At 36.7% G+C, this 27,887-nt stretch overlaps 1 protein-coding gene across 3 annotated transcripts; it reads left to right on the top strand.

Moving 5' to 3' along the window:
• Positions 1-1,025: 1,025 nt before the first annotated feature.
• On the top strand, positions 1,026-27,614 carry tmprss4a (transmembrane serine protease 4a). 3 transcript variants are annotated; one of them, XM_038298614.1, is made up of 13 exons: positions 1,026-1,047; positions 23,156-23,210; positions 23,391-23,531; positions 23,751-23,903; positions 24,003-24,129; positions 24,232-24,351; positions 24,796-24,839; positions 25,340-25,502; positions 25,622-25,788; positions 26,103-26,198; positions 26,276-26,418; positions 26,539-26,691; positions 26,774-27,614. In XM_038298614.1, exons 3-13 carry the CDS (start codon positions 23,420-23,422, stop codon positions 26,783-26,785), a joined length of 1,290 nt encoding a protein of 429 aa, XP_038154542.1. In that variant the 5' UTR covers positions 1,026-1,047; positions 23,156-23,210; positions 23,391-23,419; the 3' UTR covers positions 26,786-27,614. The 3 variants fall into 3 exon arrangements, with proteins under 3 accessions (XP_038154542.1, XP_038154541.1, XP_038154540.1); XM_038298613.1 differs by lacking the exon at positions 1,026-1,047 and adding an exon at positions 4,813-4,993; XM_038298612.1 differs by lacking the exon at positions 1,026-1,047 and adding an exon at positions 13,019-13,351.
• The last annotated feature ends 273 nt before the right edge of the window (positions 27,615-27,887 follow it).

The following is a 27,887-nucleotide window of genomic DNA, read 5'->3' on the forward strand; positions in this document are numbered from 1 at the left end:
TTATCCCCTGTTGTCCTCTGCTGTGAGCTGGAAGCTTAACCTGAAGAATCCTTTGTGTTAATCCGCTATTGTTCTCTGCAGTGAGCTGGAAGCTCAGATCAAGACCAACCATGCTAAGCAGAAAGCTAGATGCTTAGCTTTTCATGAACTCTGTTAACCAACCATCTCCCGTTTCAGTACAGTCTTCATTGAACCTGCTCCCCTGCCTGAATCTGTTCCAGTATTCATGTGCTTGTGTTCAAAATAAACTCTTTGAACTTTTACCCAGTTTTCCCGTGTGTGTTCTGCATATTGGGCTTAAACTTAGAACCCATCATGACATCGCCCTAAAACCAATTTTTTGCTATGTCAGTTCTAAGGGATCAACCATCAGGATATAAATACGATATTTGGTCCTTTTCACACCCCACGTCAGTTGACCTCATGCAAATACCATTGACAACACATAAGTTATTTAAATATGCAAAGAAGGAACTAAGTCAAAGGAACTTGTTGTGTGGAAAAGCAACCTATCAAGTTGAAAAAACGTATCCTCTTTGTATGTCATTATCTCCCCCTCACAAACCAGTTTGTATATATTAAAACTCAATAATAAACACATCTATATTATACTTCCGTGAATCAGAATAAACTGCTTTAGCCAAGTTAATGCAAGAAGTAAGGAAATTGACTTGATAAAGAGTAGCATGTATATGACTGTTTGCTTACAGTCCCCATGTTTTTTAATTAAATTTTCATTGCAGTTATCGTGATAGTCCTGATATGCTTGTTTGCTTTCAACTTCTCTGACTGGGAGGAGTTTATCGCAGAGACAGCCTGAGGAAATAAACTGTTTTTTTTCCCGGCTCATCTTGCAAATACCTGCCTGAAGGAATTCTGAGTACGATGTGTAGATGTTTTTTCATTTTTTCCAGATTCAATATTTAGGGTTTACTGGTTATATTTCATGAAGAGCTTTTGTATGCAGTAGTTCTCTGAGGTTTTACATTTTATTATTAACATCAAACCATCAAATCTGTCCAGCAGAGTGGATTTTCCTTCATTTTGGTAAGTGATGGCCAGTGGTAAGTCAAAAATGATTTTAGAACAGGGATGGTAAAGTGTTTATCTACTCATACAAAAGTACATAAACAAGAAACAGCACAGGGACACAATGTTTCATTTGTTTGCTTTTATAGAAAACTTTTTTAAGGGGGACATTTTGTAATAATTTCTCTTTTATACTGTCTAAAATCAATGACTGCATTTACATGTGTTACTGATGTGATATTATCTACTAATAATCAGATTTATTTTCATAAGCAAAGAATTTTATATTAGTTTATGCATAAGGCTTGTCAGCCATTTGCGAAGCACCATGACAGTCTCACATCTTGAGTATGATAAGGCTGAAACAATTAAGCAGATAAACTGCGGTTAATCTATTATTGATATAAATGTCCACTAATTTAGTAATTTATTGATCAATAACTGGAGTATAGACTCTAAAATATAGCCTGACGTAGTCCGACTCAATTCTAGTCAGAATATGAGTCTGATACTGCTCCATAGAGCTGTGATTATGGGGCGTGTTTTGAACGAACCAGGAAAAAAAATGCCTCTGCACTCAATTGGACAGACGTACAACCAATAAGAGCAACGGAGTGCGTGACGTATGTTAAGCAACGCATAGTTGTTGTCAACAAAAATCAAAGCGTGCAGTTGCACGCCTAGAACAAGACGATGAGCCTTGATCGCGTTTCTCTGTTCCTCTTTTAAAATTAAATTGCTGTCCATATCTTCTAGAACAGACCTAATAGCAGAATCTACTCACCTCAACTCTCCGGCGGCAGCCATTGTTGTTGTCACCCAAGCGCGCTTTGGTCACGTGGTTGATTACGTTACTGTTGATCATCTGTCCATCATAGTATAAAGCCCGCCCTGACAATTTGATTGGATCGCCTGACAGTGGGCGATAATACTCGCGCTACTATGGAGCAGAGCCAGACCGAACTTCCCGACCTCAAACCTTGTGGGCGGGACTAAGTTCGGAATGGCACCCAGGCTATCTAAAATATGCCTTTCGATGACAGTGCAACCCACTAAGAGCAGTAATTATAGCGAAATCGTAATAAAAATTCATAAATACTTTGAGTTAAGATTTATTTTTAACAAACTCTAAGTGTCACCTTGTTTAATTCTGTAAAATAATTTTTTAAGGAACCTTTCTCAATAAACAGTTGATTGAAAAAAATCATCTGCAGATTAATCGATTGGCAAATGAATTGTCTGTTGAAGTCAAAAATAGTACTAATGTGCGGAATAACAGCACATTTCCCCTTGCTGGCAGTTAAGTGCAATTAAGAGGCGGCAATGAAGATCATTTGGAGACACTTACCTATCAACTAAAAGTCTGAACTACTGAAGGACTATGCAAGACCAAGCATATACAGCAGCAGTACAAGAAACGGATTCACCATCCCCAAGAATGTGGAAAAGAAAACTCAAGAGACAATGAAACAGGAAACATCAAAAAATGAAGATAATCATCAGGCAAGTCTTCTCTCGATGGAAGGAGCGGATGAAGGAGAAGGATTTAAAACAATGAAGTTGATATGTTTATGCAAAGCTATTCACTACTTCTTGAACTTAAGGAAGCTTCCTCATTTCGTGTCTGTCATTACTGGAAAAGCTGACTTTTCCAGATGTGCCTGGCTGGTTACTGAGGTCATTTTCTTTCCAGCCATCTCCTGACTTCTGCCCCACAACCTCCACTGACAGTGTTTAAATCTCTTGTTCTTTTCCATGAGCTTCACATCAGAGAGACACTGGCATGAAAACCCAGGCCCACATTCCAGATTTCCAAACTGACCGAGGCTAAGTCATGATAGTTGACATTTAAGAACCGAACTGCTGACAGGGGCCAGTGTGCACTGCTGAAAACAGATATGTGCTAAAAACAGATATGTGCCAAAAACATCTTATGGTCAATCTATATAAACCAACAGGAACATTAATCAGCAAAAACAACTATATTTTCCAAATATATCACTGAAGACAAAGCTAGGCGCATAGTTAGTGCCACTTAAAGGAATTTATTGTTCTAAATAATATATAAATTATGGGTTGGGCAATGTTCTATAGGTGACTTCTAGGTGACTGCAGAGACAAATTCTTGCCTATAAATCCTAAAAACAAATTGCATGTTATTTAACTAATTAAGATAGAAACTGTGGAAAATCAGCATGAATGTCAGAACTCATTGAGGTTGTTGGAAACAGTGATGGTTATAAAGTCTCACAGCAGCTGGGAGGAAGGATGTGTGATAACACACCCTGGTGCATTTAGGGTTCAGCGGTCTGTTGCTGCTTTCCAGTTCTGCAACAGCTTCATGCATGAGGTGGGAAACATTATCCAACAGAGACGTTAATTTAATTAGGATCCTTTTGTTTCCCACCTCCTGCACTGAGTCCAGAGGGCATCCAATCACAGAGCTGGCCTTCCTGATCAGCTTATCTAGCCACTTTTAATCAGCTACACATAAGCCACAGCTCCAATTGACCGCTCCATAGAAGGTGATGCCACAAAAGAGTCATAGAAGGTCTTAATGAGCACCTCCAAAAGGCCTCAGTCTTCTCTGTCTGTTGTGACCTGTTTCGAAGGCAGGCTTTTTGTCACAGTAAATGCCAGCTTGCATAGACCACACCTCGCTTGGTATGACATGGATACATACATATATATATATGTATATGACACCCCTTGTGGGGTGGTATGTGTCATACACCCCCACAAGGGGTGAGAAAACAGTTGTATGTATATATATATATATATATATATATATATATATATATATATATATATATATATATATATAGTCAAATTACAAGTTTTTGACAAATCTCTCCTACACGTTTTGTCGTGTGTAAGTTATGATCTCCTTTATGGTTGCCCATTTACCACTCACTTACAGTAAGCAGAAAAAAAGGGTTGTCAGGAAAGAAAAAATCTTTTTTGTCATTTAAAGGTAACAGATTTGCAGTTTTCCAGTAAAAAATATCATATAACCAAGACTTCCCAGTTGGAAGTGTAACTGATAGTTGTCACCAGATTAGGGGAATATTAGGTTATCAGGCAGCAAAGCTCCACAATGATATCACCTATCCTTCCGCTATTATGCCTCAAATGATATTACTGCATTCATCCGTGTTTGGTTTAATAATAGGTAGCATCTTTCAGATATCTGAGCAGAAGCTTTCCCTTTATTGTAACCCCATTCTATCCGCAAGAAATGACAAAACATATATATCAGTAAACATTTACCGAAAAAAAAGAAATGCAACAGATGGACGGGTTTTTGTAATAATCTTTTACTGAGTCCCTCTGCTGACTTAGCATAGGGCTTTATAGAAAAAAAAACAGTCCAATCAAAACTGCCAAAACTTAAAAAACACTTTTATCGATTAAGATATCATAAATAAGTGATTGCAGCAATGAGAATATGTATCACAAAAATCTTGAAAAAAATCAGAGAAGCTATAGTGTTTATTAACATGTTCAAATAGATGATTATAGCAGACAGACAGAAGGAAATAAGGTGTTAATGAACAAGTGATTTTTCAAACCAGACTTACCAGAAATTGTTTAAAGCTCAATATCATGTTTCACAAAATTTACACCTGCGAGCACAATAAAGAATAAGACGCCCCCATTGATGGTGGCGGTAAGGAATAGGTCAGCTGAATGTAGCTAGGGCTCTGTGTGTGTTTGAGGGGTGGGAGTGTGTGTGTGTTTAAGGGACGTAAAGAGTGAGAGAGTGTTTACTTTGCCAGAGGAGGTGGAGAGATGGGATGAAGAAACATTCAAGGGTGTTCCTTCAAACAATAATTGTTGGTTCTGAAGGTCCTTAGAGGAAAACATTGAACAGTCTAACAGGAACTACTTCGCTTCATTACATTTAGATGTTTTTGGGATACTATTTTCACCTGAAACAGAAGAGTAAGAACTTCTGAGGCAGGTGAGGAAACCTCCTATAATGATGATATGTGTAAGGTAACTGTTTACATCTATTTCATGAATTCTTCCTCGAATATGTATATATATGGATATTTCAACAGCTTATGATAAGGGATTTATTATAGAGAACAGCAGAATGAAGACCAAATGACCTGTATGATGGGAAATGTTTGTTAGGTTTTACCGTCACAGCTTGAACTTTGGCCAGCCTCTGTTAAAGTTTAATTTCTTTCTGCTTTTCGGATAAGAATAACTAACTGCTCATAAGGAAATAACCACTTTAGAATGTGTGTTGCAGTGCATTTTATGGGTTGGTGTTTTGTTCATGTGTGTCTTTTAATGTTCATTTTTTTTGAAAAGTGATTTTGAGTCCAGACAGCAGATAATATTTTTCAAAAGGTGACAAATGTCAAAGCCAAAAAAGCAGAATTACATGTTATATCAAATACCATCAACCACGTAAAAGTAACTTTCTTTTAAAAAGATTTCAATTTAAACATCCAACATTATGAAGTTACATTTATGGGTTTTCTTAGTAAAAATGTCTGAGCATTCTACACAATATCCCCAAGAAGTTAATACTGTTTATATCTTCAGTTCTGCTACTCTTGGGCATCACATGCATTCACCTTTAAAACAAAAACAGTTAATTTTACCATAGGTTATAAGTCAATTTTACCCTTTTGTCAGCATGTACCAAATTCCATACACAATTTTCCCTCAATATATTGATTTATTCTCAAGCATAGGGGATTTTAATGCATTTTTAAAAAGATCCTTGTCTATTCAGTTCAAAGGGACATTATTTTCTGAAAGTGTCTCACAGGTTTTTTCCATTGATTGTCGTAATCACTGTTCAGACTGGTTTATTATTCACCGATGACTCTATGTTGAGGTGCTTATTTAACAATATGTAAATAGATTTGAAAGGGAAATGCAGTGGAAGTTACATCTCAAACAGTATAGATTTTCCTGTCTTACAGCATTAGTTACACTGAAAAAAGGGACTCTTTGGTCCTGTAAATACTACAGCACCTCAGTTTTTATGCAAAAATGTACTGCAAATTGTCATGTAAGTGCCTTTATTTCAAAATGACATATTTTGTTTAATGTGTTACGTAGAATGAATTTGTAAAACTATTTTCATCAAAAGACTAGTAAATTTAATTAATCTTACCAGATAGCATTGACACAAAAATTCAAATAAGTACTCATCTTAACGGATGCAAGCAATATGTACTTGATACACTATATTGCCAAAAGTATTTGCTCACCCATCCAAATTATTGGAATCAGGTGTTCCAATCACTTCCATGGCCACAGGTGTATAAATTCAAGCACCTAGGCATGCAGACTGTTTTTACAAACATTTGTGAAAGAATGGGTCGCTCTCAGGAGCTCAGTGAATTCCAGCGTGGAACTGTGATAGGATGCCACCTGTGCAACAAATCCAGTCGTGAAATTTCCTCGCTCCTAAATATTCCACAGTCAACTGTCAGCTGTATTATAAGAAAATGGAAGTGTTTGGGAACGACAGCAACTCAGCCACGAAGTGGTAGGCCACGTAAACTGACGGAGCGGGGTCAGCGGATGCTGACGCGCATAGTGCGAAGAGGTCGCCAACTTTCTGCAGAGTCAGTCACTACAGACCTCCAAACTTCATGTGGCCTTCAGATTAGCTCAAGAACAGTGCGCAGAGAGCTTCATGGAATGGGTTTCCATGGTCGAGCAGCTGCATCCAAGCCATACATCACCAAGTGCAATGCAAAGCGTCGGATGCGGTGGTGTAAAGCACGCCGCCACTGGACTCTAGAGCAGTGGAGACGCGTTCTCTGGAGTGACGAATCGCGCTTCTCCATCTGGCAATCTGATGGACGGGTCTGGGTTTGGCGGTTGCCAGGAGAACGGTACTTGTCTGACTGCATTGTGCCAAGTGTAAAGTTTGGTGGAGGGGGGATTATGGTGTGGGGTTGTTTTTCAGGAGCTGGGCTTGGCCCCTTAGTTCCAGTGAAAGGAACTCTGAATGCTTCAGCATACCAAGACATTTTGGACAATTCCATGCTCCCAACTTTGTGGGAACAGTTTGGAGCTGGCCCCTTCCTCTTCCAACATGACTGTGCACCAGTGCACAAAGCAAGGTCCATAAAGACATGGATGACAGAGTCTGGTGTGGATGAACTTGACTGGCCTGCACAGAGTCCTGACCTCAACCCGATAGAACACCTTTGGGATGAATTAGAGCGGAGACTGAGAGCCAGGCCTTCTCGTCCAACATCAGTGTGCGACCTCACAAATGCGCTTCTGGAAGAATGGTCAAAAATTCCCATAAACACACTCCTAAACCTTGTGGACAGCCTTCCCAGAAGAGTTGAAGCTGTTCTAGCTGCAAAGGGTGGACCGACGTCATATTGAACCCTATGGATTAGGAACGGGATGTCACTTAAGCTCATATGTGAGTCAAGGCAGGTGAGCAAATACTTTTGGCAATATAGTGTATTAGTTATTTTATATATATATATATATATATATATATATATATATATATATATATATATATATATATATATATATATATATATATATATATATATATATATATAATGAGTTCTTTCATTGTGTCAAAGGTGGGGGTGTGAGGGTACTCCGGCTTCCTCCCAGTCTAAAAACATGACTGCTAGGTTAACTGTCTTTTCTAGATCCTCCTTGTGTTGTGTATAATTGATTTTTCTATGTGTCTCTCTGTGTAAAATCTAACAGCATAACAAAATGATATCTTTTAATGTTAGGATAAATTTGGTAGAAAAAATTAGATTAGTTTGTTAAATGAATTCTTCCCAGTAAATGAAATCAACTTAAATTGTATTGAGTGAAATTTGCAAAGAATATATGTTGAAAAGTTACTTTTTCTTAAAGGAAGTTTTTCCTCTCCACTGTCGCTGCAGGCATGCTTGGTGTGAGGGTTTGCCTTTGAGTCAATGAGTCGATACAATCAACTGGTTTTCCTTAGATAGAAAACTTTAATTAAATTTGACTGTCTGATCGTAATTGTAAAGTGCCTTGAGAAGATATGTGATGTGAATTGGCATTATATGAATAAACTGAACTGAATTAAATTCCAAGTAATGATACTCCACATTTTTTTCAGTGTTCATATAGCTGTAAGTTGGCAAAATCAAGACGATCAATCAGTGGTATGTTGCTTTTTTTTTTTTAAGAATATATATTAAAATCATGGCTTTGATTTTGCAATAAAAAAAACTGCTGAGGTCAGACAAACAGATCAAAACACTGCTGTTCTTATTTATTGTAACAGGGTGGGGCTCCTATGTGTCATAGCAACTGCATACCTGAGTGAACACTTAACAGAAACTGTTTGCAGAAATAAAGTATGACATCAGCAGTTACAAAGTAGATGAGCCTAAAACTTATTTTCAGGTTAGAACAATCACTTTTTAATCAAAATGTAATTCATCCGGCTTGTTATAGTGCAAGTTCATATATACAGGCTTCCTTGTGGGAAAATAGGTAATGAGTCATCAGGTGCTACTGGTTGAAGTTTTCTAGGTGAAGACATATTGGAAGTGAGCCACCGGTAGCGGAGGTCACACAAGACAGTTAGCTGCTGTTTTCTTACAAAGGCTTATTCTGTTCTCCATCTTTACATCTTTTCTCACTTTCAACCAACTTTTTCCCCTCTAGTTGTCTGTGATCTGTTTCCCATCATTTCCTCAAAGGTTAAACATTTATCAGCATGGATGTGGTAACAAAAAGATTATTACGTGTTGTTGAATCAATGAACCTGTTGGAAATCAAACTACAGCAATCATTAGCTGTAGTATTACCTGATATGATCCAATATGTAGCTCTTTGAGTAAATGATTACTTTAAAAACTGAAAGTTGACGCACAGATTTTCTATCTCAGATTTTAGGTTTAGCCAGTTTAGTCTAGTTTGTAGGAAATGACAAGGTAGAGAAATCACAAATAACTACATCTACAATAAGGAGTTTCATAAAAATCAGATACCTGAATATTCTTTGTAATTGGCAGAACTAAGCCCAATAACTAGAAATAAGGATATTCCACTCTTTTGCTTTGTCCATTTCAAAGTTCATAGTTCTGGAGTATTTGTTCTTTTTTTAAAATCCAGAAATCTTCACGTTTTCATATCAACATAATGATTTTAGAGAGTGATACATACCTTTTTAATTTTTCTGCATATGAGTTATATTAATTGTTGTATTATAGGATGTACCAGTCTAATTATCAAAGGGCTGATTTTTTTTTCTTTATGCTAATCACTTGCTTAGCTGAGTTTGATAACTTTGCTGAGTGAATTCAGAATGATCATACCAGCATTAGTTTGATATATAAGACTTTAGAAGAGAAAAAAGCTAGAATAAAGTGGTAGTATGTACATGTGAGTGTACCTATGGTTCCATTCTTTTTTTCAGTAATAGTGCAGATATGCTTACTTGTTTTTCATGCGGAGTAGCTGATTCATCATGCTGTGAAGTGTTTATTGTGTTCATAGGAGGAGCGCCTATAGGGGAGTTAATGTTTACAGGTGCTGGTCATAAAATTAGAATATCATGAAAAAGTAGATTGATTTCAGTAATTCCATTTAAAAAGTGAAACTTGTATATTATATTCATACATTACATACAAACTCATATATTTCAGATGTTTATTTTGTTTAATTTTGATGATTACAAATGACAACAAATGAAAATCTCAAATTCATCATATCAGAAAATTAGAATATTACTGAAGACCAATAAAAACAAAGGATTTATAGAAATGTTGGCCAACTGAAAAGTATGAACATGAAAAGTATGAGCATGTACAGCACTCAGTATTTAGTTGGGCCTCCTTTGGCCTGTATTACTGCAGCAATGCGGCGTGGCATGGAGTCGATCAGTCTGTGGCACTGCTCAGGTGTTATGATAGCCCAGGTTGCTCTAATAGTGGCTTTTAGCTCTTCTGAATTGTTGGGTCTGGTGTATTGCATCTTCTTCTTCACAATACCCCATAGATTTTCTATGGGGTTAAGGTCAGGAGAGTTTGCTGGCCAATTAAGAACAGGGATACCATGGTCCTTCAACCAGGTACTGGTAGCTTTGGCACTGTGTGCAGGTGCCAAGTCCTGTTGGAAAATGAAATCTGCATCTCCAAAAAGTTGGTCAGCTGCAGGAAGCATGAAGTGCTCTAAAACTTCCTGGTATGTGGCTGCGTTGACCCTGGACCTCAGAAAACACAATGGACCAACACCAGCAGATGACATGGCACCCCAAACCATCACTGAATGTGGAAACTTTACACTGGACTTCAAGCAACGTGGATGAAGTGCCTCTCTTCTTTTCCTCCAGACTCTGGGACCTTGATTTCCAAAGGAAATGCAAAATTTACTTTCATCAGAGAACATGACTTTGGACCACTCACCAGCAGTCCAGTCCTGTTTCTCTTTAGCCCAGGCAAGACGCTTCTGACGCTGTCTGTGGTTCAAGAGTGGCTTGACACAAGGAATGCGACAGCAGAAACCCATGTCTTTCATACGTCTGTGTGTGGTGGTTCTTGAAGCACTCACTCCAGCTGCAGTCCACTCTTTGTGAATCTCCCCCACATTTTTGAAGGGGTTTTGTTTCACAATCCTCTCCAGGGTGCGGTTATCTCTCTTGCTTGTACACTTTTTTCGACCACATCTTTTCCTTCCCTTCGCCTCTCTATTAATGTGCTTGGACACTGAGCTCTGTGAACAGCCAGCCTCTTTAGCGATGACCTTTTGTGTCTTGCCCTCCTTGTGCAAGGTGTCGATGGTCGTCTTTTGGACAACTGTCAAGTCAGCAGTCTTCCCCATGATTGTGTAGCCTATAGAACTAGACTGAAAGACCATTTAAAGGCTTTTGCAGGTGGTTTGAGTTAATTAGCTGATTAGAGTGTGGCACCAGGGGCCATCAATTTTGAACCTTTTCACAATATTCTAATTTTCTGATATGATGAATTTGAGATTTTCATTTGTTGTCATTTGTAATCATCAAAATTAAACAAAATAAACATCTGAAATATATGAGTTTGTATGTAATGTATGAATATAATATACAAGTTTCACTTTTTAAATGGAATTACTGAAATCAATCTACTTTTTCATGATATTCTAATTTTATGACCAGCACCTGTAAGTTCAAATAACTTATTTAAGTTGTTTAAATAACACTCTAACACTGACCTGAACATAGGATTCAGTCTTTGACCACTATGGTTGGGGTCGGCAGAAATATTAGAGGCCTTTTTTCTGACCTTGAGACCTGTAGAGGTTATGGATCGAGGGAAGGTACCCCCTTATGATCTTCTCCACAGACCTAATTGTTCAATATAGTTTGGACCTGTATTGTTTTGTACCTGAGCAAAATCACACAGAAATAGATGCACTGTACACAAAACTGACAAAATAGTGGGCATGTAGGAGATGACCTTCAGCTCTTGAGGAAGGTTGTAATTAGTCAGTTGCAAATATATTTTATATTCAAGGAAATATGATTTAATAAAAATCATATTCAGATGTAAATTTAAAGCACCAGGTTCTCCCTCTACCTTTATGTGCACTTGTCTCTGTTCTGGATCAAGCCAAAAATATTGTAATCATCTTCAAACTTCAGGGTTTTTCATGTGTGTATGGGGAGAAGAAAAGAGGAGAAAGGACACACCCCAGGGGGGCACCAGTGCTAGAAAAGAGGCTCCCCATCCACCTCTGCTTCTGGTGATTAGTCAGGAAAACTAAGATCCATTGAAAGTTGGAATGGGTGAGCATCTGGTTAAAGGCCATGCAAAAGCCCACAAACAACATCTTGATTGACGTTCTGATAGAATTAAAGGGGTGCTTGATGAGATAAAGTACATGTTGATTTTAACTTCTGTTGACCTGTTTGCCAAGCAGACCACCTGCTGGTGGTCCAGCACGCAACCTCTGGTCTCCTTCAGTTACTTTAAAACCATGTACTCCACAGATTATATAACCACAGATGTCAGGGCAAAAAAACTGAAGTTATTTTCTGTATTGCAATGACAGTGCATTTTATGGTGACAGGGATTATTTAATTTTTTATCTATGGTATTTTAGGAGTCCCAAGCATCTAATGCCATGTCTTAAATATATTTAAAACACTTTAAACACTGCCGCCACCTCTGTGAGGTTGTAAGTCCTGTCCAGAACCTAATTTGGATTTAAAAGAGATAGTAAAACCTTACCACACATCTTTCTATACAGACCTTTTGCTCTAGCTCAGCACAATGTAATTCATTTGACCATTTTTAAACAGTTTAAATTGATTAACTAGTTTTGTGCACCATTTAATCTTTTATCTGTTTATATTATGAACGGCTTCTTTAAAATGTGACTGTACAGAACTTTGGTGTAACTAAGCTTGTCTTTAAATGTGCTCTTCAAATTAAGTAAATTAATTAAAATGACTCAATCTGAAGTATAAAGATATAAATGGACAAAGCAATAAGTATTACATTCATCCAAAAATGATCACATTTTGTTCAGATGAGTAAAAATGTGCTCACATAATAAAATTTCTCAAACTTCTAGTTTACTTTAACATTTCATACAGCTACATTTTTTAAATCTTTCATTATTTTGAGGCAAAAAGTGCACATAAAAATAAAATAAACATCTCATAACGTGACTTGCGGCATTAGTCATGTTTGACTGATACCATTACTGAGTGCAATGCAGTCAAAACAAAGTAAGTCCGGCCACGCCTAAGCCTGGAGGCATGTGATTGCATACCTGTTCTGTCTTTTAATTCTCTCCTACTGTGTACATACATTACATTAAATGACTCGTAAATATATACGTTCAGGGAAATACTGATTAAAAAATGCTGAAAGGAATAATTACAATAAAACATAGAAAAATGAACATTGTTCCTTTAGGGTTTCTTCCTTAACCTAGCAGGTAAAACATGAAAGAGGAGGGACAACACAGTGGAAGGCATGCAGGTGGGACGGAGTGTCATGTTACCTGGATTTAGTTTTGCTTCGTCAACAGACTAAGGACGTTAAAAAACAAACTTCTAAACCTGCCCTGCAACAAAACTCAGCACTGTACACTTTTTATGACAGCTTTGGGATTTCAAAGAAGCGGAGGTCAGGCACCCTTCAAGCCAGATTCAGTTACTCAGGTGTCGATAGAAAAGGAGAGGGAGGACGAAAGGGAGAAGGATAGGATCGCTCCTGGTTTTCCTGTTTAAACCTGCTGAGGAAAAGAGTGACAAAAAGCAAGAGAAAAAGGATTTAGAGAGCAGCTCCAGCTGAGCAAAGGGCAGTGGTCTTACTAGGAGAAGTGCATCATGTGGGTGAGTAAATCATAAAAGGAACAACTGCATATTTTAAAGAGGACTGTTCTCTGTTCTAACTGTTGTAAATCAGATGAAAATTTAACCATAACCTGAAAACAGGCTTGTACTCATGGATGGTATAAAAAAAAAAAAAACATTGTAAAACTAAAGGCGGTCTCTTCTTAGGTCAAGTAAAATTCAACACTTTGCAGGGTAGTAGGCTTAAAAACTAATGCTATATTTGAATTAAAAGAAAATAGATCAGTCTGAAAACAAAAGGCAAGACTTTTTTATATTATTAATATTAATTATAAGCAGCTTGGGAACAGTTAGGAAAATATCCTAATATCATTATGTTATCTAGGGTGGTCATCGCTTGGTGCTGTTAATTTTTAGGTTTTGCTTATATTCACAATTTATGACTATAGGCTTAATATTTACCAGAGCTGAGGTAGAACTATGCTATAGATAATTCGTTCTTTATACTAATATATCTGAAATTATATTTCAACCATGCAGTTGTTTTCATATATGTGTTTTAAATTCACAATCATAATAAAAATAGATAATTAATTTATATAAATGAAAATATAAGTGGACAAGTGTTAAATCCAAATTTGTTCTTTGATATCCATTTTCAGACCCATTGACGATGATCCTTATCACTACTTTTATACATTGTATAAACGTTTTTCCCCTTCCTTTAAATGGAATTTGTTTGATCTTATCAGTTTTCTTATTTTGTCCTATCATACACGTCATGTTCGGTGTTTTTACTGTTTTGATGCTAAACAAATGTTTATGAGTATTTGAAATAACTCCGCTATCTATTCATGTGTACAGCTTCCGAGAAATGACTCACATCTGAGGCCAGAAAAAAACAAAAAGACTTAAAACTTTGTTGACCTAGTTATACCTGTTTTTTTAAAGGTGGTTTGCTTCCCAAAAACGCTGAGTAACCCGAGAGTTGAATTATCATAACATAAAATAACAACAAACATCTGTACCTTGAGTGGTTTATATCAGTCATGATGTTCTTTTTATGATCTTACAAAAAAATTGTGTGTCATGATGATATGAGGAATGGAATCAACCCACTGCTCTCAGAAATGTTTTCTTTCACCTCCAGTGCTCTACTTTCCAGTTTCTCAGGTTGTCACTGGTAGTTTTATCCCATCTTTATTCCCGATACTGTGACTTAATGGCACACTTTCAGGTACAGGTGACCTACTTTCCTGTAATGATTTCATGACGTGTTGCTGTGATTGATCGACAGGAGTTTATTACCTATATATTTTTTTGTTTTTAAAGAATAGATTAATGCTTTCAATACAATATGAGATGATTCCTGTTACCTACACTTATTAATTTAGATTTTATGAAGAATAGATCAATCTCACCTCATTACAAAAAAGCACAAAACAACGAATGCGGTAAAAAAAAGTTGCTCTTAATAAATCTTATAAAGAGAAAACAAAATTACCTTGTATTTTACTTAGCCTTTTTGTGACCAAGGGAGTTTATCTGGTAAAATCTTCCATGACAGATACAACAGAACAGCAAAACTGACTGAAAAAGAAAACCTGTTCAACTACCTCTGCTTCTGTTTCTATTTGAAGTAGGGGGAAAGGATTGTTTACCATCTGGCAATAAACAAGTTGAGAAATAACTTGCGAATCCTACCTTTTTTTATTTTCAACATATAAAACAACTTCCACTGAAAACAGGATTTTGACCAAAAACATTGACTGAAAAACTAGAACAATCTTAAAATAAGAACAAAAGGCAAACCAAAGAGTTCCACAAACCAACCATCTGTATATAATCTGCTAAAAGTCTTTTAATAAACCTGATGGAAGCTGATTACTAAGTGAACAGAGTCTGCCTTTTATGAGTACATCCTTGAAATAAATTAAATTTTACTACAACAACAAAATCTCACGCTATGATATTTCTTCGACACGAAGACCTATTTTGCAAATTCAGAAATTCCATGATAAGAGATACAATGTAGCTTGATCTAGCGTGAGACTTGAAACCTGGCTTCATTCGTTCTACAAAGGCAGAGCCAAACTCACCAGATATGTTCTGTAAAATTCAAAAAAAGAAAGCTTCCTGGAGAGGTGACGAAACATCTTCAAATCTTGGAAACCAAGTCCAGTGTATATTATTTTTAATTTTTACGGAATGACTATGACCTGGATGACTGGGAACCTTCATGAGCATATCACCAGATATGGCTTCGTCAAGCAAGAGCCCTATTTCACAAAACTAACGGAAATGATTAATTCTGGATTTTCCAAATATCCTGGCATGATTAAGCCTCAACTTGGTTTCACAAAAGTTACCGCATAAGTTACAACTGGGATCAGTTCTTTGCAGTTAAACTGCTCCAAACCAGGCTAATATCCAGGCTTACTTGGACCTGCTGCCTTACAGTATCAGCTCTGTTAGTGGTGAGCGATCTACTCATCCCTGCAGATCACAGGGATGAATTCTGGAAATATCGGAATTCAGGTGATAAAACATATGTTCTGTTTAGTAAAGGATTCAATACAGTGTTAAGAATTAAATTCACTCTGCCACATTGAAGGCAAAGACATAAAAATACTTAAATCAGACCTCAGAAAGACTCGATCCTAAGACAAAAAAGTGATATAGTAAATCTATAAACTTAAGCTCTGCACATGATAAAAAAATAAATTTTAGGTGAATATTTGTTCATTTGAGAAAATGACAGGTCACTTCTTGAAGTATAACATTTTCAGTTAAAATTTTGGTTTTCACTGGCTTTACCTCTTACCCTGGAATTTCTGCATTGGTTTTGTGAAATGAGACAATGGGATGTTCTTTTCTAGCATCTATTGCTATTTCTAAATGTGAACATTTAACATTTTGATGACATAAAGCTAAAGTACATCTCTAAGAAAGAAAGCATGGTAGTTCTATTATGAATAAGAATCTAATCTAAATTAGAAATTTCCTGAAACTGGGAAATTACACTACATGTGCAAACTGAAACAGTAAGAGGAAACTTACAGCTGTACAATTAGACTGTGTAGGTCACATTACCTAAGATGGGGTGACTGGGGACAGTTGCAGGACTTTACACCGAGACAGTAGGGCCAACACACTATTATTTATATATTAAACTTAAATCTCCCTGCTAATGGCTCATACCGTTTAACAAAATCTACCAAGTCATACCAAAATCTAAATCATGTCACAGACTCTCCATCAAACTGACCATATCAATGCATTTTTTTGCACCATGTTTTATCTCCCAAAATGTTTATGTTTGATCACTGCTGCACTTTAAGGAAATGAAAATGTCATGAGAGCTTTACAAAACAAATTTGTTTTGTATAAACTCTGTGTATACAAAATAACAATAAATGTTGTCTAAGTCTAATTTAAATATTGCACACAGATTTTTCACAATACCAATAATAATTTTTTTTAAAGTTAATTGTTGCAGCCATTTAATGGATGGGGACAATTGCAGCACCTCTTAGGGACCATTACAAACAAGTTATACATTAATTCAGTTTTACACATAAAAGTTCATTATTTGTCTCGAGTCTGTATATTGTTCTGTGAATTTGTTTTACTTATAAAACTTAAAAACTGAAACACTGAGGCTGATGTCTGCATATACACTTACAGAAATCATAATGAAAATAAAAATCTCCAAACTACATTGGCTAACATAGCTTACTAAAATATTAATGACAGCCCTAATGGCAGCATTAATGGGAAGTTAAAATTATAAGTGATTTTAAGACTACTGACACTTAAATAAAAAAAAAAAAAAAAAAATATGTATCTTACTTTTTTTGGTAACAACCCATTAGGGCTGCACAGTGGCGCAGTTCGTAGCACTGTTGCTTTGCAACAAGAAGATCCTGGGTTCTATTGCCAGGGTGCATGCGTGGTTTCTCTTTGGGTACTCTGATTTCCTTGGTCAGGAAAGTTTAACAAAACTACACAACAAGGAAAGACATACTTTCAGTTCACAAGAACACTTTTTTATCAGTAAAAAAAATATCTTGAATGTGTCTTAAGTCGTACTTGTGGTGGTGGGGTCCAAATGAATGTGCAGTATTAATGTCATCATGATAACCGTCAAACCGTCCCTCATTTAAACTGACCCCAGTCCCTCCAACTTACTAGTTATTGTCCAATCCTTATAGGTACACTTACTTTATTTCACCTATTCAAAAAAATATATATATTTATATATATATATATTTCTGTCTGTGTATACATAGTTAAAATAAGCCATGATTTTGTATGCATTAGATTTTTCTTCAGTACTTTTAGTTGTACAAATTGTTCCAACACCCTAAAACTGATCAGACCAGTCTAGCTGGTGCATGTGCAGACTACAAAGCTGTTAGCCTCAATTAGAAAGCACCGGATTCAAGTGAATTTCAATTATCAGGAGCAGTAGCCTCAAGGCAGCTTTTATAAAAGTTCAGCCATCACTAAGGGTGTTGACACATAAAATACACACTCTCTATAAAATAATTTACATGGTTCTTCAGTCATAGAATCTAATGGCAAAAAAACAAACAGGAAGAACAATCAGCCACGCAACAGCACCATCCTCCATGGCTACAACACATTGAAGACATTTGTATCTTTCTTGGCGAAAAAACAAAAACAAAAGAACATTTAATGATGGACAGTATAGTACAAAATGATATCATATCAAGAATCAGTTCTTTTTTTCTTCTTTTTTTTTAACAGTGTCCTGTCTGACAGTGTGGCTTTAAGAATAATTGTCTTGATGCCAAAAAGAGCTCAACAGATTTTGCTTTCACAAGTGGAGCAGTACAGCTATCGCCATAGAGTTCCGCTTGATTTATGCATATAAGTAGCTTAATTATAATTAATGCAGGGAGTATTACATATTATATTTACACTGCTATGGGAAAGTAGAACAGGAAAGGAAAAACAGGAAAAAGCACAAAAGCTGAAAGAAAGAGGAGATAAAAGGGAGGCAATGGTAAAACTTCTGTCTGCTTCATCACCTGCAAAGAGATGTAAAAAGAACAGCACAACCAACTGATATAGTATAAGAGATACAATAAAGTAGCACCTTGATACTATTGCTGAAGTACAGGTAGTATTATTTAATCTGACATGCATACTGTGGTAGCTAAAGATCAGAATGTGGGTTTTCTGTATGGAAGGGAATCTCTAAGTACCTGGAACCAAGCCCCTGTAGTTGTTTGTGAAAGTACTTGCTACGCTAGAATGCTAAAGAAAGAAGAGAAAAGGCCAATCAGAGTGAAAAACTGCTTCAATTAGAACCCAAAAAATTTTAGTATTGCACGAAATGTGTATAAAAACACATATGTTGTTACTAACCCTTCAGTAGCCTTGCAAATACCATTCTCTCTCATTAATTGGTACTCAGGATGGGAATGGAAGGGGTCAAATTTGGTATAAGCTCAACTTCCACTTGGATGGCAGATTTTACCAACCCAACATCTCTGTTCTGTTTGGACCACAAATGGTCTGGTACATCTGTTAGCATTTTCGTTAACATTGCATTATCCTCTGATAATATTTAATTTACATCTGATTAATAATTTGGTTTAGCAGGCAACATTATTACCAGTGGTTTAGCTGCCATTCTTGTTTCTCACAAAGTCTTTATCACTAAGGCATCGTTTTTTTGAAAACAGTATGGATTTTCTGTCTTTTCCCATTTAACCTCAGTTGCAGTTTTTATCATCAATCTGACAGCTTTTGCATGGCCACCTCTGTGATCAAAGAACTTTATGAAATCATAACCTGGGAGCATCTGTGCTTCACTTTCCATTAGTAGATACGTGCTGAAAAATGTTGAACTTTAGTAAGATCAAGCATTGTGTCACATTGCAATATAGTGGCTGATGATTTAAAACATTGACATTTTGATTCTGTGAATAGGAAAGTCCCCAGATATTTTTCTCCATTAAACGTTTGGAAAGTTTTTGTAATAACTTAAAGTTATCATATCAAAAATCGGCTAAGATCCAAAGAGTTGAAGTGGTAAAGTTATTTTTAGTCTCTGAGCCATAGAGTAAGCTGAAATGAGCTTATAGATAGCCTTTTCAGGGTTTATCAATTCAATCTACAAAACTTTGAAAACTACAAAGTTTTAAATATATTCAGAATCACTCTAATAGTTGTCAGGTTGTCAGATGGTACTATTTCAAGCTCTGACATTTAATGTTTCAGTTTTCTTCAGTTTTCTTTCTTGTTCAGACATCCCAAACAATATTAGTTTGTGATCTTAATTTATTCTTGTACATTTACAGCAACCATGACCTAAAAGCAGTTACAAACTTTAAACTGCAACTGGTAAAGGGGAGATTAAATTTCACTCTTTACACCCTAATAATTTCACTCTCCCTGAAAATGTTGCTGTTTTCTGATTTGCATACATGCAAAGTCTGTTGGTTGGTAGGACTTTATCGTATCCACTGAATTTACCCACCTGCTGACAAAAGCTACCTAAATAAGTTACCCATTTAAAAAGGTAGCCAATAAAAACGGTATTTTTGCTCAGAAGAACCAATCACAAAACAGGCATCTCAATCTAGATTGACTCCTCTTAAGCCGTTTGCTTTGTTGTCAGTTCAGCTAGAAAAGCCCACAAACAGCAACCATTAAACAAGTAAAATATGCGTGTCATCAACAACTTGGGAAAGTTTTCTGCACTGCTTTAAGGTATGCCATTGCCATTTCTTTATGATACCTGAACTCTGGTCTTCTATAGTTGAAAGTGGTATCACTGAGTTTTTCTTATATGTCGTACATTTGAATTTCCTTTTAATTTGCAAGATAATTTAGATATCCCTTATTAAGCCTTCTAGTTAAGTCCTACCTGACCCGGGAACACATTAAAGAATCACCATAAAGTTAACTTTTCAGATGTTAGTCTACTAAATAATTGAATGCATTCAATTATTTTTGTTTTTTTCAATATGTTTCGGACTGATTAACACAAGACTGTGCAGTTTTAGACTTCTAAATGATTGAGTTATTACATTTTTGTGTTGGAAAGGTGTAAAGATGCACATCCCATCAGGTTGGGGGGAACCCACCATTTGTCCTAGTCCAGGCATCCCCAAACTCGGTCCTCAAGGCCCCCTGCCCTGCAGGTTTTAGAGGTTTCCTTGCTCCAGCACAGCTGATTTTAATTGAAAGCTGATTAACAGGCTTTTGGTCTACTGCAATCATTATAACCAGCTGTGCTGAAGCAGAGAAACCTCTAAAACCTGCAGGACAGGGGGCCTTGAGGACCGAGTTTGGGGATACCTGTCCTAGTCCATTTAATCAGAAAAAAGGATTGAGGCATTAGAAAATAGTATTCCATATCACCTTAAATAAAGCAATTGATTCTGTATATAATGATTTCTATATCACAGCAAAATCCAGAAACAATATGCTACTGTAACTAGCATAATTGTTCTTTTACTGTCTCATATGTTTATGATGTTTCTCTGTTTCCACATACTTGATTTTAACAAATGGGAATTGGTAGAGCTTCAACGTAAGCTGAGGGGATAATGCGATCAGCAGAATCAGGTGTGCTGAACCAGGGACCCAGTAAAAATGCTGTGACACATAATTAGGAAAGGCTTGGGCACTCCTAAACAAATTGGTCTTGAGCTCTCTGCAGTTCTTTCCAAATTGCATGATAATGCTTGCAATGTGATAATTAACAATGCAAAACGCTAATCTTTATAGTGAAACTGTGCTCCACCTACTTTGTTTTAATAGGCATCATTCAACACCACAAGACCACGTCCTTTGGTCTCTGTGGTTTAGAGGTGGCTGCAGGCAGCTTTACATGAATTCCCATCATCAATGCCTTATTTTTTACAGTATGTTGCTGATGGACTGAGAAATTAGCCGTTCTCCATGAACTTCCAAACTGCTAAAGTTTTTTTTATTTTTTTGTAACTAAAATTCCATTCAACAGTTCTACTGAATATTTGGCATAAATTTATTCAAACCGGGATTTTAATATTGCTTGCATTGATCTTGAATGTTAAGTACATTTTTGCAGCGCTACTTTGCAGAACCTAATGTCGTTGTTAGCGGTAAGTTGATACTGATTAGATGATATCTAATGAGATAACATCTAATGGAACCTATAGAGAATGTGATAATGTCATCTGTGTCAAAAATGTTTGTTTGGTGCAGTGTTCTGATTCTCACCTTATAAATGTACTTAAATGGGTCACCTGTTTGTTTTCCAATGGCTTTGTTCCAATTTTAGTTATAATCACGCATTCCTTCTTCCTGACAATACAATTCCTCCTGTTTAACTTTATACAAGGGCAAAATATTTTAAGTGTTTTTATATATCACTCAAAGTTCCAAAACATATACTGTATACGTGCTTTTAAGTTATTGAAATTTTCTGTAAATAGAAAATGCTTTGATAATAATATAGCAGCAAATTTAACCCAAACCTGTGACGGAACCTGTCAGAGGTGACAAAAGCACAGCTTAGCCTTCATGTCTACTATTTTGTTCTTTTTCAGTGCTGTACTCTATACTAGAGACCAAAACTGACAAAATTAAAAATATATATGTACATATATGGTAAAATAATTAAACATTATACCTAAATTTACCAATTAACATGAAAATATTGATTGACTTTTTGAGAGATAACAAAGAAAGACGGCCTACCTTAATTGTACAATGGAATTGAAATGCATAAAAAAAAGTTAAAAACGTAGGCTGAAAAGTTTTAAGATGCTTTTCAGAATAAGTTTATGGGGGGAACTGAAGGATCGCAGTAGGATCCTTCAGTTCCATTGTATGGCACCAGGGGAGCAATCAGGAGTTAAGGGTTTTGCTCAGGAACCCAGAGTGCAGGCTGAGGGGATCAAACCGGATTATTGGATTATTGGCAAACTTCTCAGAGCACAAGCGCAATACTCTAACCCACTAGGCCAACACTCCTCCAAAAATGTGTGGTTGAGTTAATAGTTTGGTATATTGATTGACTTCATCAATCTTACAGTGCAGAAATGTACTTGTTACACTGGCTCAAAAGTCAAAAAGAAGAAGAAGGTGCCAAAAGGAAGAAAAGGTGCATGGGGTATATACAGTGCATCCATATATATATATATATGTATGTTTGTTTGTATGTATGAATATATATAGCTATTGCACTGGGTATCAAATGTAAACGGGTACATGTAAACATCTTTTTTGAAGGGGGTTCTGAAGTTGAGCTGAGGAAGCACAAAGTAGAGGTACTCTGAAGAAAACTTTTTTACGTGAACAAGACCTACAAAACCATAACGCTGATCTACAGGTACAGTTGAGGCTAAAATACTTCTGCCAGATTTGGAGAAATCTTTTCATTTTGTTAATATTCCCGTCATTAGTGGAAGTGATCATGTTTCAGCCAAAGTCTGAACTTGAAGCTGGCAAAGAACATGTTAGGGGAGCTAAAGATTAGGGTGATGGCAATACGCCTTCCAGTCCTAACATAAAGCTCATCACTAAAGGTACGTCTCCAAAATACCAGTGGAGGCATCCGAAATGCTGGTCTTTGATTTCTAGAAACTAATTAAGATATTTACAATTACTAAACACACTATCAAGCTTTTTATGGTAAAGTAGAGACTTTTTATGAACACCCTCTGTATCGCATTTCAGTAAGGAACATACTTCTTACTACCCCATGCTTAAAGGAGACTTGTATATGCATAGCTTAAAGGCCCATGTCTTCTTTAATCTGGCCCAAGCATCACAAACGCCTGTGCTCTTCTGATATCTGTCATCTTCTCTCCTCAGGCTCCAACACCACAGCAAACGGACAGCTCCAAACCGTTAAATCCTGGGAAGCCAAGTAAGTTAGGAGTCCATTTTTGGTTTTCTAGATGTTGTACTAATAGATTTGATGGTCGATAAGGAAGCTAAAACAAACTTGAAACCGAGACTCTGACACATTCTGTTTTGGACACTTTTTCACTTCCTATAGATAATCTTGTGGGTTTTTTTTTTCTTTTTTCCTTTTTCTTTTTGCCAGTTCCTCGACCAGGCCATCGCAAAAGACCAATGACAGACCCCAAGCCTCAAAATGCAAAAACGTCGAAAAGGAGGAAAATATTACTCAGTATTTTGATAGTGGTTGTGATTGTGGGAATACTGGTCACTGCAGGATACTTTAGTAAGTCCCAGTACCTTTATAACATATCTTATTAATGTATTTTGGAGGATTAAAACAAGTTTTTGTAAATAGAACAAGAATGTTCTTTAAAATCTTACCTGAATTGATACCATATACAAATATTATTTTAAAAGTCTCAATTAGGTGTACTTATCAGAAAAGCATTTCTTAACCATGCTATCCTCTACTATTCCTACATTTGCTGCCTCTCTCCTTCAGTTAAAAGGCTAATTGACAGCAAATACTTCTTCTGCAAAAGTTCAGTGAAGTTCATCCCACTCGATAAAGCCTGTGATGGGAACAGAGACTGCTCTGGAGGAGAAGATGAAATTACTTGTTTATCATCATTTACAGAAAACACCACATTTCCAGGTACTGTACAACAAAACACTTTGCACCTTATGTTGCCTCAGATAAAACTGGAGGTTGAAAGAAAAAACATGACTCATTTTTTTTTCACCTTCCTCCCAGTGCGCCTTACTACTTCTAAGCACGTCCTCCAAGTGTACAGTCCTGGCTCAGGATGGAAGACCATGTGCAGTGACAACTGGACTGAGAAGCACACTCAGACTGCTTGTCAGCAACTGGGGTACACAAAGTAAGTTAATAATAGGGCCATGTGTTAAAAAAAACAAAAAAAAAACTGTTTGCTTTGGTTCAAATTACAGTTTGCATTTCTTCCCTCACTCTGTGCGCACAGTTCCCCTACAAGCAGTACGGTCAAAGTTGGTTCTTTACAATCCCTTCTGAAAAGTCAAACATTCTGTGCAGTGGGGAACAAAAGTCCAAGCACACCAGTGCATGAGGCCACTACTGAACGGTAAGAACAAAACAGCAAATTCAGTTTTTAATGGAGTTGATTTATGGCCCTAGTTGAGTTTCAAGCCATCCGACTGGGCCAATAGGGCTCAAAATCTAAAAAAAAAAAAAAATTATATTATATTAATATTATTCTAACTGTATTACTGTACAGAAAGGTCCCCTTTATCTTCAGGTTTCTTGCAATCTTGTTTTCTTCTTAGAATATGCATGGGAGAGACTGTTGACAAAGTTTCTGTTCCTCAAATGCAAAAAGTCCCATTTTTTTTCCTTCCTCAAATTAATTTTTCCCCTATTAAAAGTGAACAAACAGGTGCCTTACTAAATGAAAATGGAACAGAAACTGGGGCATAGTTCAACATGGGGTATTGCTGTTTGGTTTTGGTTATACTGACATACGAACAGTTTTCACTTGCTTTCTCTCTCTGCTTCTCTCTCTAAACAGCCGGCTGTGCAGTTCTGGATCTGTGATCTCTTTGAAGTGTTCAGGTGAGTTCAGTTTTGACTGAACTATGTGACTATGTTGTTGACACATTCTTATGGGGTACATTAGGTTCCAGTGATGAATAAGAGATGTCACAAGTTTGGCACATGCAAGCCTAAACATGAATACAATTAAAAGCAAAACAGTCCCGGCACCTCGCAACAGCTTGCTCCCTTCTTTACAACAGCTTAAGATCCTGGAATGGACAAGCTGACGTTTTTACACTGCAAACTTTGTCCAAATATTTTATTCTTAATTTTAAACAATGTCAGTTATGTCTTGAAAATCTATTACTGTAATTTTTTTAAAGTTTGTCTAAACTTGCATTGACTTAGGAATCTGTTTAAAAGGTTTCTCATGCCGTAGCAACAAGGGAAAAAAATTCCCACCAAATTACCAGCCCCTGAATAAAAGTACCACTATAATTGATGGTGTCCTAATTTGTCAAGCTTATGCAGTGTGGGTAACATAAATCATTCGTTAAACTGATTGTTTTATTTCTCAGACTGTGGAGAGGTGGGCAATCAAGACCGCATTGTTGGGGGTGTAGATGGCTTCATAGAGGACTGGCCGTGGCAAGTCAGCCTGCAAGAAAATGGTCAGCACAGGTGTGGGGGCTCACTGGTGTCCCCACGCTGGATTGTCACTGCCGCCCACTGCTTTGCTGGGTCAGTAAGGCTCCCCCTGTTCACCATTTAGGCCTAATGGGAATTCTGCTTTGTCTCAGAAACTTCAACTCATTCTCCTACTTCTTCTATCTCTCACTTTTGTTCTCTGGTCCCTGCAGCAATGTAAGAGAGTTGAGTCGGTGGAAAGTGATGTCTGGAGAGACGCACATGAATGCAATAGGAGGCTCCTCGGTGGATAGGATCATACTTCATGGAAAATACGATACAGATAAAAATGACTATGACCTGGCAATGATGAGGCTCAGTAGCCCGATCTCAGTGGGAGGTTAGATCTTATCATTAAACCTATGAAACGTATTTGAAATGTTAACCTGTTCAGCTCAATCTGTAGGTCAGTTGACTTTTTTTTTTTTTTTCTTCCAAAGCATTATTTAAGAAGTGCCCTTTACTAACATCTAGTGGTCAGTTTGTTCCTATGCAACTTCATAATTTTATGCTTACTGTAAGTCAGCTGGATAATAAATGCATATCATTATTTCTATTTAATTTTTTTAGGCATCCAGGTCATGGTTATCATATATGGTTAAAAAGTGGCTAATTTAATTTGTGTTGTCCCCCTTTTCTTAATGTGATTCACAGACAAACGCAAGCCAGCGTGTCTCCCTCCTAAATTTCTTGAAATACCTGACAAAGCTGCAGTGGTTGTTACAGGGTGGGGGCTGTTGAAAGAAGAAGGTGAGACACTCAACTGAGAACGGGAAATTAGATTTTTTTTTTTTTTTCTTAATGTAACAGTTTGTTTTGATGTTTAGGTAAGGCGTCATCAACACTGCAAAAGGCTAATGTGGAGATGATAGCTCGAAGTACATGTTCAAGCTCTGCCATCTATGGCAGCTATATAACACCAAGAATGATCTGTGCTGGCAACTTGAAGGGAGGTGTGGATGCCTGCCAGGTGATAAATTGTATTTCTAGTCATCTTCAAATGTATACCTTGAGTTCATCAAGGGTGTATCACTATTGTTCTTAAAAGTCAGATTTTTAAAATTGAATGATTTGTGTTTTCAAACTGCAGGGTGATAGTGGGGGCCCTTTGGTGTACTTCTCCTCGTTTAGCTGGGATCTGGTGGGAGTGGTAAGCTGGGGTGTTGGCTGTGCACAACAAAACAGGCCTGGCGTCTACAGCAACGTGGATGACATGCTCAACTGGATCTATACAGTCATTGAGGTACTGCACAAATGCATAAGGAATCTCCTCTTTAAAGCTATGATTATCTAAGTTTGGTTTTATTTATTTTGTTTTTTTTTAGAAGAACCAGTGATCTTCCCCTCTGACAAGACACTTTGGATGGCCTCAGGCCTTTTTACCCGGGAAAACTGTGAAACTAAAAACTGTTTAGCACTGCTTTATGTAAATAAGGGAAGAGAGAACTAAATATGCACAACTCAGTAAAACCAGCCATGTTTTACAACATGAAAATGCATGCAGACATAATTTATTTCCAAAGATTGGGCAATTTCCTATGTTTCTCAGGGATCATGTTTTGATGTTTGTTGCCAATTTAAGGGTGCAAGAGGTTGTAATAGATGTTTTAGCTTTTTTCTAAATAACCTTAACAGTTTTGTCAGGACAAGCTAGTGTGAGTGGCTTCACATATTCTTTTATTTTTACATGTATGGATGTTTTTAGAGTGCTGGGTTTGAGATTTTTTCCCAATGAAGAAACCCACATTTTATTTTATTTTTTTTACCAGAAAATTATCTGCTACAGGATGATTTGAGCCTTTTAGGTGTAAATTTAGCATTTTTATATTATTTTGAATGAAGACAGATTAGTGAAGTTCTGACCCAGTAAGTAAGCATTGCTATACTAGTTAATTGTCAATCCTATTTATTTTTTGACAATGGTATCTTTAAAAGCACTGGTCAAACAACCTCCCTTTATTCCTCGCACTTAATAGGAATGAGTAGCTTCTTTGGAAGCAAACAATTTTGATTTACCCACTGCCTCAAATGTCTAACTGTCCTAGCAATAGTAATGAACCATTGTTATTGTTTGTATTTGTTCTTAAACCTGTAAATATGTTTGGTACTTTCTCAATCTTGCCTTTTTTGGGTTACAGTGAAAATAAACTTGGAATTCATCCTTTTTATTGTTTAATCATCCTTTCCGAGTTGATGCTTTCATTTTGTTCCCAGTAGTTCAAGACCAGAATCCATTTTATAGTTAAACACAAAATTATGTAAAAGCATGTTTAACCATTGAGCATATTTATTAAGATTATTTGTGAATTATTTTTGCTTTAGAGGTTTACATGCCAAAAGTATTGGCTCACCATGACTCTCATATGAACGTAACTAACACCCCATTCTTAAAATGTGATATTTTGCAAATAGCTTGAACTCTTTCAGGGAGGCTGTCCA

The sequence above is a fragment of the Cyprinodon tularosa genome, unplaced genomic scaffold (assembly GCF_016077235.1).
Source record: "Cyprinodon tularosa strain WSP-4 unplaced genomic scaffold, ASM1607723v1 ctg41, whole genome shotgun sequence".
Lineage (NCBI taxonomy): Eukaryota > Metazoa > Chordata > Actinopteri > Cyprinodontiformes > Cyprinodontidae > Cyprinodon > Cyprinodon tularosa.

Coding starts and splice junctions, on each gene's coding strand:
- tmprss4a (XM_038298612.1), top strand. Junction 24,130..24,231: donor CAGCAACTGGGGTACACAAA/GTAAGTTAATAA, acceptor CTGTGCGCACAG/TTCCCCTACAAGCAGTACGG. Junction 26,419..26,538: donor GAGGTGTGGATGCCTGCCAG/GTGATAAATTGT, acceptor TTCAAACTGCAG/GGTGATAGTGGGGGCCCTTT.